This window comes from Rhinolophus ferrumequinum, chromosome 9, assembly GCF_004115265.2.
Source record: "Rhinolophus ferrumequinum isolate MPI-CBG mRhiFer1 chromosome 9, mRhiFer1_v1.p, whole genome shotgun sequence".
Taxonomy (NCBI): Eukaryota; Metazoa; Chordata; class Mammalia; order Chiroptera; family Rhinolophidae; genus Rhinolophus; species Rhinolophus ferrumequinum.
Genome location: NC_046292.1, coordinates 45,204,227 through 45,217,752, shown reverse-complemented (window position 1 = coordinate 45,217,752; position 13,526 = coordinate 45,204,227). Strand labels below are relative to the sequence as shown.

At 36.5% G+C, this 13,526-nt stretch overlaps 1 protein-coding gene across 4 annotated transcripts in view; it reads right to left on the bottom strand.

Annotated features, from left to right (window-relative positions):
• Positions 1 to 13,526, bottom strand: part of PATJ (PATJ crumbs cell polarity complex component) — a 296,757-nt gene that overhangs the window by 192,648 nt on the left and 90,583 nt on the right. For 3 of the 4 annotated variants that reach the window (XM_033115510.1, XM_033115513.1, XM_033115512.1), the window contains exons 20-22: positions 12,987 to 13,382; positions 6,788 to 6,911; positions 1,237 to 1,411 (exon numbers count right to left, since the gene is read on the bottom strand). In XM_033115510.1, the coding sequence (XP_032971401.1) occupies positions 1,237 to 1,411; positions 6,788 to 6,911; positions 12,987 to 13,382 (695 nt within the window). The remainder of the gene's footprint in view (positions 1 to 1,236; positions 1,412 to 6,787; positions 6,912 to 12,986; positions 13,383 to 13,526) is intronic. The other variant, XM_033115511.1, reaches the window with a different exon arrangement.

The window sequence follows — 13,526 nt, the reverse complement described above, 5'->3', positions numbered from 1 at the left end:
CTCTCCAGGAACTATGATTAATCATCCCCTTTCTGCATCTACATATCCCTTTTCTGGATCTTTCCCAGAAAGATACACACACACTACATATATACATGCATACATACATACAAAAGAATATGTATACATATATAAAACTCCCTCCTCGCCTCAATCCAATAAGAGCTTCCAGTTGTCTAGGTAACACGCATTCTATCTGCCTCTTTTCATGATCAGGATTCTCAAAACACTAGTTGACTCTTACTATGTCCAATTTCTGACCTTTTGTTCCACTCTCAACCCACTACTCTCTGATTTCTACTCTAATGAAAACTGTTCTGTGTTTACCACGGGCCACGTGTCCAAGCCCATGAATGCTTTTCCATTTTATCTACCTTGACCTCCCTGTAGCACGAGACCTTAGTCTGAGATGATCTTTTTGTTGAAATGCTCTCTTCCTTTGGTTTCTATGTCAACCTCTAGTTCATCAATTTCCTTCTACCTTTTATTCATTCCACTTCGCTATCTTCTTTATTCACGTCTTTAACAATTGCTGCTTTGCAGGACTCCAATTTTGGCCCTATCCTTTTTATTATTTGAGCTTCCCCTGGATGACTGGTCAAGTTCACGAGTTTCATTTTTCTTGCTCCCAATTATCCATGTCAGGATAGACCTCAACGTTAATCCCGAGAATCACATAACTAATTGACTCCACTTCACTTTGTCCTATGGATACTTGAACCCTCAACATGTCTCAAACTGAACTTATTCTTTTCCTTTCTGTTTATGCTCCTATAATCTGTTTATGCTCCTATAATCTTATGTCAGAGAATTAATGATCCCACTATTCACCTAGTTTCCCAGTCCAGAAACAGTCATCTTCAACTACTCCCTCTCATTCTCAACATGTTATCAGTCACCAATTCCTAGGGATACTCTAACTCTTAAACTCAGTCCCTCATTTGTCTTTGAGTACTTCTTGCTTGAATTGTTAAAATCAAGTTTTAATTAACCTCCCATTTTCCAAGCAAATACTCTACAGAAGCCATTTTGCATACAACTGCAAAAATACGAAATGTAAATATGATACAATTTTATGTATGGGAAATTCTCATAGTAATTACATAATGTAGTGGATCTTATTCATATTTTTCTGTATTTTCCAAATGTTTCAGCATAATCGTGACTTTTTTTTCTCAATAGAAGCAAAAAGAAAACTATTTTATCATGTAAAAGCAAAAAGAAACGGTATCATACTATGCATCCGTGGCGTGTCTAGAAGACAATATTCCTGTGTATGCTGAGGTCCTGGAAACAACTCGGGTCCTGGGGAGTTGGTATAACGGCAAATCTTCTTGCTCCCTCCTTTGGGCCACAGCAGGAAGTTCAACCTGCAAGCCAGGACCCTGGACATCATTCGGAATCATCATGCCTAAAGAGCAAACCCAGATGATATTAAATAAAAGGTGCTTTCATTCATCCTTCATTCATTCAACAAATAGTTACGGGCACCTACTATGGACAGGCCCCTTCCAGGTAGAAAACTTATTTATATTAAACTAAGTAAGTAAAATATTTACCACGTCAGATGGTGACAAGTACTATGTTGAAAAATGGAGCAAAGACGGATAGGGGTTGCTTAGTAGTAGAACAGAGTTATAATTTTGAGTATTGCCTCATTGAAAAGATGACATTTCAGCAATATAAACGTTTCATCAAAAGAATCCTCTTTACGATGGTATTCTAATCTTACTACAAAATTTCCTTTCTCAACCGAGGCTGTCTCAATTGCAGGCACTCCAACATTTCACTGATTTAAAAAAAATAATTCAACAGAATAACAAATAACCACATAAAAACATATTTTTAAAGGGACTTTGTTATAAATTCCACAATTCTTTTACATTTGTCAGCTTATTTAATTCTGATATCAAACTATGAGTTAAGGAGGAAAGATACTAACTACCGTATTTTATAGATGGGAGGACACAGTCCAAGGAATTTTGCAATTAGAATATGCAAATTTACCTGACATGCCATCTGTGTCATTTTCTCATTTACTGAAAAACAGACCAACTAAGGCAGAGCTGTGCACAGAGTCCTACGGCATATGTTTGGAGAGCTGCATCCATGCTGGCATAAATTCATTAGTCACTCTTCAGACACACCCCAGTGTCCATGACATCCAACCATTATAAATTCCCAGCCAATCTTTCTTTATCATGTTACACAAATATTGTGTTAAGTTGTGCATCAAATACCTTCCTTAAATCCATACACTTATGGTGTATTTTGGAGATCTGGCTTATCAGAAAATTATAAATAATCTCTGACTAAGAGATATACTCTTCTAAAACTTCTCCTATAAGTATCACATAAATTCTCCATTTCTTCATATTGAACAAATTTTCTAGTAAACTCACTAGTGCTTCTGCATTTTATCTTGTCTAGAAATGTTGGAATCTGGACCTAATCAGTTGGTAATGCAACAGAATCTGATGAGGAGGTGAAAATTACTATGATGCTCAGATGGCATTAAAGGAAGTCTCTCTTGCCTTCCCATCACCCTCTTCCCCATGCACCCCTCATCCATCCAAAGGGGCCAACATTCCTACAAAGCAGTCAAACCTATGTCACTGCCCCAGTGTTCCAGCTCTGCCTAGTTCTGCCTCCTCCCCACAGGGGAGGGACCCGGTGGGGGATCAAGATTCTGGCAAGAATGGCCTAAAACCAGAGTTTATAGAACAGAAAAGCAGCTCTATTTGCAGAGCTGTTTCCCATCCAGCTATGCTGGTAAAAGCAGCCTGTTAAGTTACAGCATTGGGTTTCACAGGTTGCTACGGTTTGTTTAAAACTTGGCATTGCCTGCTCCACACAAAGGCTGCCCATACCCTTTGCCCGATTCCTCCTCCATGGGCCTTTGGCAGTGCTGGGGCACACATTTTCATCTCTCACAGTGCTTGACACAGTTTCACATTACAGAGCTGGTCACTAAGTGCACTACAGTACCCAGGAACCCATAAAACAAATCAAGTCCTCAAAGGTCTGCACCGTGGTTAGGTAATGGCCCGAACAGGAGCACGAAGGTTAGAAAAACAGGGGACTTAAAAAAAAAATGTTCTGGGTAAATGAAAGTTAATGCTTGCAGAAAGGAATGGGAAAAGTGTTCAAAAGGTTTATACTTGGTGAGGTGCAAAAATACAATGGTCAACAAAATAAAGGCAGTAAGAATCTGGGTAGAGAGGAGATTGGGTTACTGTATAATTCAGCAACTGAAAAAAAAGGAATCAATATGCTGTTGAATAATAACGCATAACATTAGTGGCCTACCACTTTCTTATTCAACAAATATTTCTTGAGCACTTACTATGGTAACATAATCAGAGATAAGCCCTGCCCTCCAGAAGCTCAGTTTATAGTACGAGACTGAGTATGTGTGCCTGACTCTTGGGTGCAATGACAGAAATTCATCCTGAGTTCACTAGAGGCATACTGCAGGGGCGGGGGCAGTCAAACATTGGGAAAAAGAACTACTTTCTGTCTGAAATATGAATTTTTTTTTAATTAAAATGTATTGGGGTGACAATGGTTAGTCAAGTTACATAGGTTTCAAATGTACAATCCTGTAATATATCATCCATATGAAATCTTGTAACACTAAATGCGTTACTGATTTTAAATTTATCTTGTATGTTGTACGTGATTAATTGTGTTAATTTGTAGGTTTATTTCACAGCCCATGAGGAATATAGGCTCTTTCACAATACATAATTTTGGATTAAGTATAGGGTCAAGAATCACTCTTTACACGTAGATTCTCAAAAATAATTTTTAAGTTATATGCTCAAATAAATCTCAAATTGTCTGTTACTAAAAAGTGGTCAAAGAGCTACAGATTTCAAAGAGACCTTACAGAACACGTAGCCCAAACCCTTCATTTTACAGCTGAGGAAACGGAGAGGCTTGGAGAAACCTGGGGGGCCGCTTAGAAACAAAAACAGCAGGTTAACTGCTCAGTACTAGGGGTCCTAGGATTAAAACAGTGCTGTTTGCTGGACAGGGTTCTTGAAAACAAAATGAAATTCTGAGTAGCATTAACTCAATAGGTATGCTGCTGAAAACTGTATGGATCTGTATCACTAATTTCTCAGCCCTCCCATAATTAGCACTAATCCAAATATACATGCCTGTCACAAAGCATTCTGGAGGCTCTCAAACATTTTTCCTAAAAGCATGTAGTTGTGAATGCTTTTCTAGTGAGACATACAAGTTTAGTTTCCTTCCCAAAGCTATGGTCTCTGAAAATAAATTCCCAGAGCCTTGCAAAGTATTAGATTAAGGCAATCTAGTGGGTTGAATGGTGTCCCCCTGAAAGATGGATCCATGCAATAGGACCTATGGATGTGACCTTATTTGGAAAATAAGGTCTTTGCAAATGTAATTAAGTATCTTGAGATGAGACCACCCTGGATTGCCTGAGTGGGACCTAAATCCAAAGACAGATGTTCTTATAAGAGACAGAAGAAGAGTAACCATGGGAAGAAGGAGGCAGTTTGGAGTGATGCAGCCAGAAGCCAAAGAATGCTGGAGCTGGAAAAGGCAAAGAACAGATTCTTTCACAGATGCTTCAGAGGGAGCACAGTACCTTAATTTAGGACTTCTGGCATCTAGAACACTGAGAGAATTCATTTCTGTTGACTTAAGCCACGAAGTTTGTGACAATTTGTTACCACAGCCTTAGAAAATGCATACAGGCAGCAGAAGGCAAAGGAACTAACTTTGAAATCATCTAGATGATATATAAAGCAGGGTTCGTGGGGTGACTGGATCATTCCATGAGAAGAATATCTCTTTCCCTATATTCTTCCCAAGTGCACTGCCCCTCCCCACAAGCTCCCACCCCATATATCTACTCTTTTCCTTTCAACCCTGACAGTATAAATCATATGTAGTTCCAAACCAGGGGCAATTTTACCTCCCAGGGGACATTTGGCAATGTCTAGAGATAATTTGATTTTGATCATGACTGGGGGTGAGAGTACCACTGGCATCTAGGGTTAGAAGACAGGGAAGCTGCTAAACATCCTATAATGCATAGTTAAACCCTCTTTAACCAAAAATTATTGGGTCCGAAAAAGTACTGACATTGCTATAAAATATCAATGGTAATTAAACAGATATGGTCTATTCATTTATTTATTTATTTGTGCTGTAACTCTTCAAGTATTTATCAGGCAGAGGACTATAGAAAATCGGGCTGAAATTTTTTTATTTAATTATTTTTCTTTATACTATCAATGAACAATCGTAAATTTTTTTTTAAAGATTTTATTGGGGAAGGGGAACAGGACTTCATTGGGGAACAGTGTGTAACTGAATTTTTTAAAAATAGTATACTGAAAGAGTTTTGGCGAAAAAAGTCCCATATTTTTCCTAGTCACATCAGTTGTACATCATGAAAAGTGTGATAGGCTCATCTAATCTTAGAGAGTCAAAATTAACTTTTTTTACCCAGTGGGAATTGACAACTGTTCTCTTTACCATGTAGCATTCCAGTCTTTAGATTTTACTTAACAGAATGCTGGATTCATATAAAACCGTTACATAATTTTCTGTAGTTCTCTTTCCCCCCCTTACAACACATTACCATACAACACAAGAATTGCCCACAGAGAAAGACTTTTCCTGTAAGCAGAGTCTTAGCAGGTGAAGGACAGCATAAATCCCCAACAATGGCTCTACAAATCCTAGTGCTATGAAAAAACAGTCTTACTTAGGGACCCTAATATTATGACACTTGATATTTGTATTGGATGAAGAAAAATGATTTTTTAGGGGCAGGCCCAGTGGCTCAGGTGGTTGGAGCGCCACACTCCTAATGCCAAAGTCACTGGTTTGATTTCCACAAGGGCCGGTGAGCTGCGCCCTCTACAGCTAAGCTTGTGAACAACAGCTCTCCCTGGCGCTGGGCTGCCGTGAGAGCAGCTGGAGGTTGGTGTGAGCTGCCGTGGGCTACCATGTGCTACCGTGGGCTGCTGTGAGCTGCCGGCAGCTAGTGTGAGTTGCCGGCCACCATTGTGAGCTGCCTCGGGCTGCTGTGAGCGGCCGACCAATGACTGGTGACCGAGGGGAGCGCAAGGCTTATAATACCAGCATTGGCCAGGGAGCTGTCCTACACAACTAGACTGAGAAACGATGCCTTGAACCGGAGTGGGGGCCGGGGGGAGGTGGAAGAAAGGAAAAAAAAAAGAAAAATGATTTTTTTAAAGCCAAGTTTTCAAAAATACATAAGAATCAATACTGGGGGGAGGCAGGGAGAGGCATGATACTTTCAGAATTCTTTAATGGAAACTAAGTTATTAATGCACCAAAATTGACTGTAATATATGGCTATAAAAATGTTTCATAAATGTTTAAAATATGCCTCTCTTTATTAATATTTAACAACTCCATTCAATGAGCTAAGAGTATCACTTAATAGCATCAGAAATTTTAATATATATTAGTAGAGAATTATTTCAGAGTCAGCCTAAGGTACTAGTTTTAGTTTTAATCCATACTGCTAATAAAAAGCAAAACGAGGCAGAGAAAATGCAGCCCTCTCACAAAAGAGAATCTGAAAGTTCGAAGTTCAAAATATGAGCCACACTAGTCTTCCATATATTTTGAAGCATATTAGTAAGCAGATTTAAATTCAAAATATCATAATGAATGAAAATGTGACAGTAAAATTCATCACATACAAAAATAAAACTGAATGATTACAAAATAATATAATTTGTGCTTATGAGAAACAAAAACCACAAACCTAACTCCAGATTGCTTTTTGTTAATGAATTAAGATTTTCCAGATGATCAAACCTGCCTTGTTGACTGTTTCCTTCAGTTGAGGGTATGGAGGGTAGGGAATCGATGCCAAAATTTTCTTTCATCTTGAGAGGAAGAAAAACAGAAATGCATTAGTACTTTATGATAAAATGTAGAACGCTATAATGTTCAAACCAGATGATAATGATAGTGAAAAACTGGCCCTGCAAACAGTCCTTCTCCAGTAATGGTTTATACTGTGGCATACAGTAACAAATGCTGGCAACTTAATATCTGCAAGAGTACAGGGTAGAAACACCTATATTTTCCAAACACTAGATTTTTCAACAAATTTGTTTTCTACACATTAATAAGTAGATTTAAATAAACGTCACCAAGGTAGAGATATAAAAGATCTATCAAGTCAAGCAAGGTCAATGGTTGATACACACTACCTCTTACATCATGTTGGATCACCATTTAAATAGCTGATCCCAAAATACCCAGTGGATTTTCATAGCTCTAAGCCTGTGCTCTGCCCTCCCTAGCCCTATGAGTCTGGTGAACACCCACTTACCCAAATCAAAAACCAAAGATAAGCATGGTCAGTAATTTATTATACTTTCCTCTTGTCCTCCTTTTACATGTCTTTTATGATTTTCCAAAGTTATAATCTTCCAAAACATACAATTTTCACTGAAGTATTTAATTATGACATTTTAAAAACTTATATAAGTTTAAATTAAATGACTCAATATGGCTATGCCTTGATTCAATTAAGGTGAATAACACTACGTTATTCTCTACTGTTGGAAATATAGGGTATTCAAAACAAAAATGTGAATTATATCTTACAATAGTCTGTGTTGTTTTTGTTTGTTTATTAAGCTTTGTTAGTCACAGTTCAATGTTAAGAGAAGAACTTCTATAAACTAATGTACCAAACACTACTAGATTTTTCCAGATTATGACTATAGCTAAGTATATAACTATATCAGATACCTAATGGAGGTTATAGAACATATAATTCAATTCAAATATTAAATAGGGGTGAGAAATGAGATAACAACTACTTAGTTGCCTAGAATAAAATAAGAATTTCTTAGAGAAGGAAATAAGGAGGAGATGGTAGGTAGTGAGTACTGAAAAAGAATAAATTTCACAGCAATTTTTGGACCATTTGGACATTTTTTTAAAAATGATAATGGCAATTATGTAACTGAGGAAGAAGAGAATTGATACCTGAATCTGAGATTTAAATATAGTAGATATGCGAGGTTAGATCTTTAGACAAATGAATTAAGGTTTTTTTCCTAAATAGAGAAGAAAATAAGAATATATAAGAATTCTCAGGTAAATAATCCTCAGGGGGAAAGAAAGCAAAAACAGATCATTAAAAAATAGGCAAAAGACTTGAAAAGACATTTCTCAAAAGAATATTTGAAGATGGCCAATAAGCATATGAAAAGTTGCTCAACATTATTAGTAATTAGGGAAATGCAAATCAAAACCACAATGAGATACCACTTCACACCTACTTAAAAAGAAGAAGAAAAATAAAAAACAACCAGGATATAAGTGTTGGTGAGCATGTGAAAAACTCGGAAAACTTTGCTGGTAAGAAAGTAAAATGGAGCAGTTGCTATGGAAAACCACATGGTGATTCCTCAAAAATTTAACATAGAATTATCATATGACCTAGCAATTTCACTTCTGGGTATATACCCCCAAAATTTGGGTAAGTGAACAAATATTTTTATGCCAATGTTTATAGAAGCATTATTCACAACAGCCAAAGACAGAAACAACCCAGATGTTCATCAATTTGTGAACGGTAAATAAAATGCTGTATATACATACAATGGAATATTAATCAACCTTAAAAAGGGAAAAAATTCTGACACATGCTACAACATGGATGAACATTGAAGACATCATGCTAAGTGAAATATGCCAGACACAAAAGTATAAACATTATATGATTCCACTTATATGAGGTACCTAGAATAGTCAAACTCTTAGAAACAGAAAGTAGAACTGTGGTTGGTTCCCAGACAATGGGCAGTTGCTGTTTAGTGGGTACAGAGCTTCAGTTTGGGAAAATAAAAATGTTCTGGAGATGGATGGTGGTAATGGTTGCATAATAATGAAAGTGTACTTAATTCAACTGGAACTATAAGCCTAAAAATGTTTAAAATGGTCAATTTTATGTAGTACATATTTTACCACAACTGAAAAATAAGGAACCATGAGACAACATGGATGAACCTAGAGAGTATTAAGCTAAAGGTAACAAGCCAGACAGAGAAAGACAAATACTGTATGATCTCATGTTTATGTGGAATCTAAAGAACAAAATAAACAAACAAACGAAAAACAGAAACAGACTCATAGATACAGAGAACAAGCTGATGGTTACCAGATGGGAGGGGGTTGGGAGGCTGGGTGAAAAAGGTGAAGGGATTGGGAAGTACAAATTCGTGGTTAAGAGGTGGGGGTGGGGATGTAAAGTACAGCATAGGGAATATAGTCAGTAATATTGCAATAATTATGTATAGTGCCAGGTGAGTACTAGACTAATTGGGGGGAATCACTTCATAAATTATATAAATATCTAATCACTATGCTGTACACCTGAAACTAATATAATATTGAATGTCAACTATAAAAAAAGCCCCAAATAAACAAAAAAGTTCCAAAAATAGATAGTGGTGATAGTTTGACAACAGTGTAAATGTACTTACTGCCACTGAGTTGTACACCTAAAAATAATTAAAATGGTTATTTTTCTTGTTATGTGTATTTTACTACAATAAAAAAAATTTTAAGAAATAGGGAGGGAAGGAGTGAGGGAAAACCTTGATGGTTTCATCCTTCAACTAAAATGGAGTAAGAGCATGGTAGAGAAGAAAAATCAGACTTTGAAGTAATTGGGTACTATTTGCACTCCACAAATATAGCTATATCTATACCCAAAATGGATATTACAATGAAGATAGAAGCGATAATGTTCCTCTACCCTTCTGGAAGGCACCCTCTAAATAGAAGAGTAGTGGGAATTACATATTTATAAGACATTGACTGTGTTTTTAAAATTTACCTGAAGCTTGTAATATTAGATAATAAATTATCACTACAGGGGTCCATCAGTAACGAGAGGAAGGCAAATAAAGATCTTGATCATGTGGGTATCATTGTTATAGGGATCAGAATATCCTATCCAGAAATATGCCACTTTGGCACAGGGATTATAACGAGTTGAAGACAACTGAGAAAGAGCAGACTCAGAAAAACTCTATCCTCCCTGATTCTCAATCACCGGAGAGGACTCTACAGTTTTCAGCTAAGAGACAGCACTAAGAGGAAGGTACATAACAAACCTTACTAAAACAATCCCTAAAACAAACAAACAAACAAACAAAAAACCCTTATCTTCCATTAATTTCCCTCATGCATTTACCTTCCTAGTTTGCTGACTATGAAAGTGTAAACCCCGTTTCCTTTGTCTTGTGAATTCTCTATAAATTTATTGTTCTTCGTTAAGATGTTATATCAGCCCAAGTTCTAACCACCCCTTTGAGTTACTCATCACTGAGTTACTCCCACACATATGCATGGTACAGGTACTAATAAATTGTTTTTCTTTCGTTAATCTGTCTTTTGTCAGTTTAATTTCTAGGGTCCCAGCCAGAGAATCTCTAGGAGGGTAGAGGAAAACATTTTTTCCCCTCCCCTACACTGTCATCACTGTGGAGTATGGGAAGGGAGGAAAAGAGTTAACGCCCAAAGCAAGTACATATAATTATTTTTTTTAAATAAAATATTGTATAGGCAAGACCTATTAGGACTGAAACGATCTTAATCAATGCCAGTTTAGAGAGCCTCTAGACGTTACTTCACAGAATCAGAAAGCTGAACACAGAATCAGAAATCAGAAATTTCACACAGATTTATTAATTAGGATGCATGTCTCTCAAAATTGTGAGCATTGAATGTTGTTATAAACAAGCTTATTAAAGAGCACTTTAACAAACAACAGAGTAAGCGGTTACATTGTGAAGATCATCAATATAAACTTACAAGAGGAATATTTTAAAAACCTAATGTTATACAAATGAGTACTTGAGATCAGGATACAATTCTGACTGAGAGTATGGATTAAAAAATTAACGTATCTCAAACAACCTCAGTGGAAATGAAGATAGTATAGTTGGAAAGCCATGTTAAATGATCAAAAAGTGATTCTGGTGATAATTTAGATACTGATATTGAATATGCGTCAAAAGAATTTTAATAAAATTATTTCATTCAATGTGAGAATAGGCAAAAACTAACATTTTATAGATTTTAAAATATGAACGTTTAATTAAATTTATAAATACCATGAATATACATTTGACTATTTCATCTATATCCCTAAACATATATAAAAATGGGCCTATATTTCAGGTTGCCTTATATTTGGGTAAATAGAAAATTTTCTTTTTATAGAAGAAAGCCACAACAAGGGAGTATTTATGAATATTCAATAATCTGTGATTAGAATTTGCTCCATATAACTGAATATTCTGTTTGAAGTCAAGCACTTAAAGATATAGGAGTGGGAATGGCAAAGATAGAAAGCACCAATGTCAAAAGCAACACATCGGGTGATTCTGTCTCATCTTTTCCCATATCAAGGTATTATTCACACAATCCCAAAACATCTGTTCTCTGGTAGACTGCCCAGCATCCTCTATTATGGGGAATCTTCTGGGGTTCCAGAAATACATCCAATACAGCACCTTGCGTAGCAGAAGGACACACAAGCATTGACAGATGGGGAAAGGGAATGAAAGGTCTAAGGAGGCAAAGAAAAAAAACATGCTCTATCTGCCCTGTTGAGAGAGCAAACAAATGAGGGCACACTTCGCACATCACTTTGGGAAAGTTGTCAACTTCAGTGAGGGGAGCGCCATATTATACCTGAAGAGACTACTATATATATTTATATAATAAGTTTCTTTTCACTTGCCTGGAAGTTAATTTGGGGCAGGAAATAAACAAACAAAAATAAAACACTAAAAAAATATCCCTAACGAAAGATTTCAATTGGTTAACAGTTAACTCTAACAAAAAATAAAATTTATTGGTGATTTAATAGCAACTACAAACCTATTAAAATATAATGCTTTCCTGCTAGGTTGTAAATAGGCAATATCAAAAATGTAAAGATAATTTTCTAGAGTTCAGTGACTTTCTATTTAGTATCATATACCGTGTTTCCCTGAAAATAAGACCTAGCTGTACCATCAGCTCTAGTGTGCCTTTTGGAGCAAAAATTAACATAAGACCCGGTCTTATAAGACCCAGTTTTATTTTAATATAATATAAGACCTAGTATAATAAATATAATATAATACTGGGTCTTACATTAATTTTTGCCCCAAAAGACACATTAGAGCTGGTGGTCTGGCTAGGTCTTATTTTCAGGGAAACACGGCATAATACAGAACAGTGTGGATAAGCAAGATACAAACAACAATATTATCTTTAATCAATTTGCCTTCATTTTCCCTAACAAATGCACTAGGTGAGAAATATAGAGCTGTGTCTCCCTGAGGGAATTTTTTAAAAAAAGACAAATGACAAGAGAACTCTTCCTTGAAATGGGTAATTAGGAGAAAAACATCTCTAAAAAAGCAAAGCAGGGCGGTCGGTTTGTTAGAGTGCGAGCTCTGAACAATAGGATTGCCGGTTCAATTCCCAAATGGAAAGGTGGGCTGCGCCCCCTGTAACTAAAGATTGAAAAACAGCAACTGGGCTGGATTGCGCCCTCCACAACGAGAATGAAGGACAACAACTTGGAGCTGATGGGCCCTGGAGAAGCACATTGTTCCCCAATATTCCCCAGTAAAATAAAAAATAAAAAAAATTCACTGAAAAAAAAAGCAAAGCAAAAAAAAAAAAGAAACAAACAAACAAACAAAACACTACGAAGCAAGGCAACTGTAGCTTATTGATTCCAACCACAAGTTGTGTAATATAGAAAAGATGAGCTATTACTTACAGCAATACACTGTATAATATCTCTTGGAAAAATTATTAATTATGAAAAGATCCATTAAATTTTGGTTCTTTTCAAAAGTTACATGACTTAGGGACTGAAATAGGGAGGGGAGGAGAAGGGGGAATGTGAAAGATCTGTGCTAATCCCTTACCATGTTTTCAGTGCTGTAGCCATACTGTTGGCTCTCCTGGGAATACATATTCATCACGGATCTTGCTTCTTGAGGCTCAGATGGTTCACTATCATGTAACCATTGGGTGCCAAAGTAAAGTTCCTTCCTGGATGGAACAGGAGTGGCCTCTTGAATGTGCGATGAGGGATACAGCTCCATGGACTGAAAACAATCTTGATACAGCTCATATTCTTCATCAACAAGCATTTCTCTTTCTTCACCCATTTCCTGCAACCTTGGAGTCAGAAATTCATGCATTTCCCAGGCCTCCTTGCTGTTGTCTATCTCTTTCTGTTGGGACTGGAAAGACTTTCCCAAATTTAGAAATGGTTCGTCTACAAGTTCTTCTTTAAAATAGGGTTCATCTCTAAATTCCTGTAAAAAAAAAAAAAAAAGTTGCATGAAATTTTAAACTACACTGTCCTAAAGCTGCACTCTACACATTATCTAAAAATTTAACCCCTGACATAACTACCATTACTTTATTCCATGCCAATGCATGGTTAACATGAACAGCTC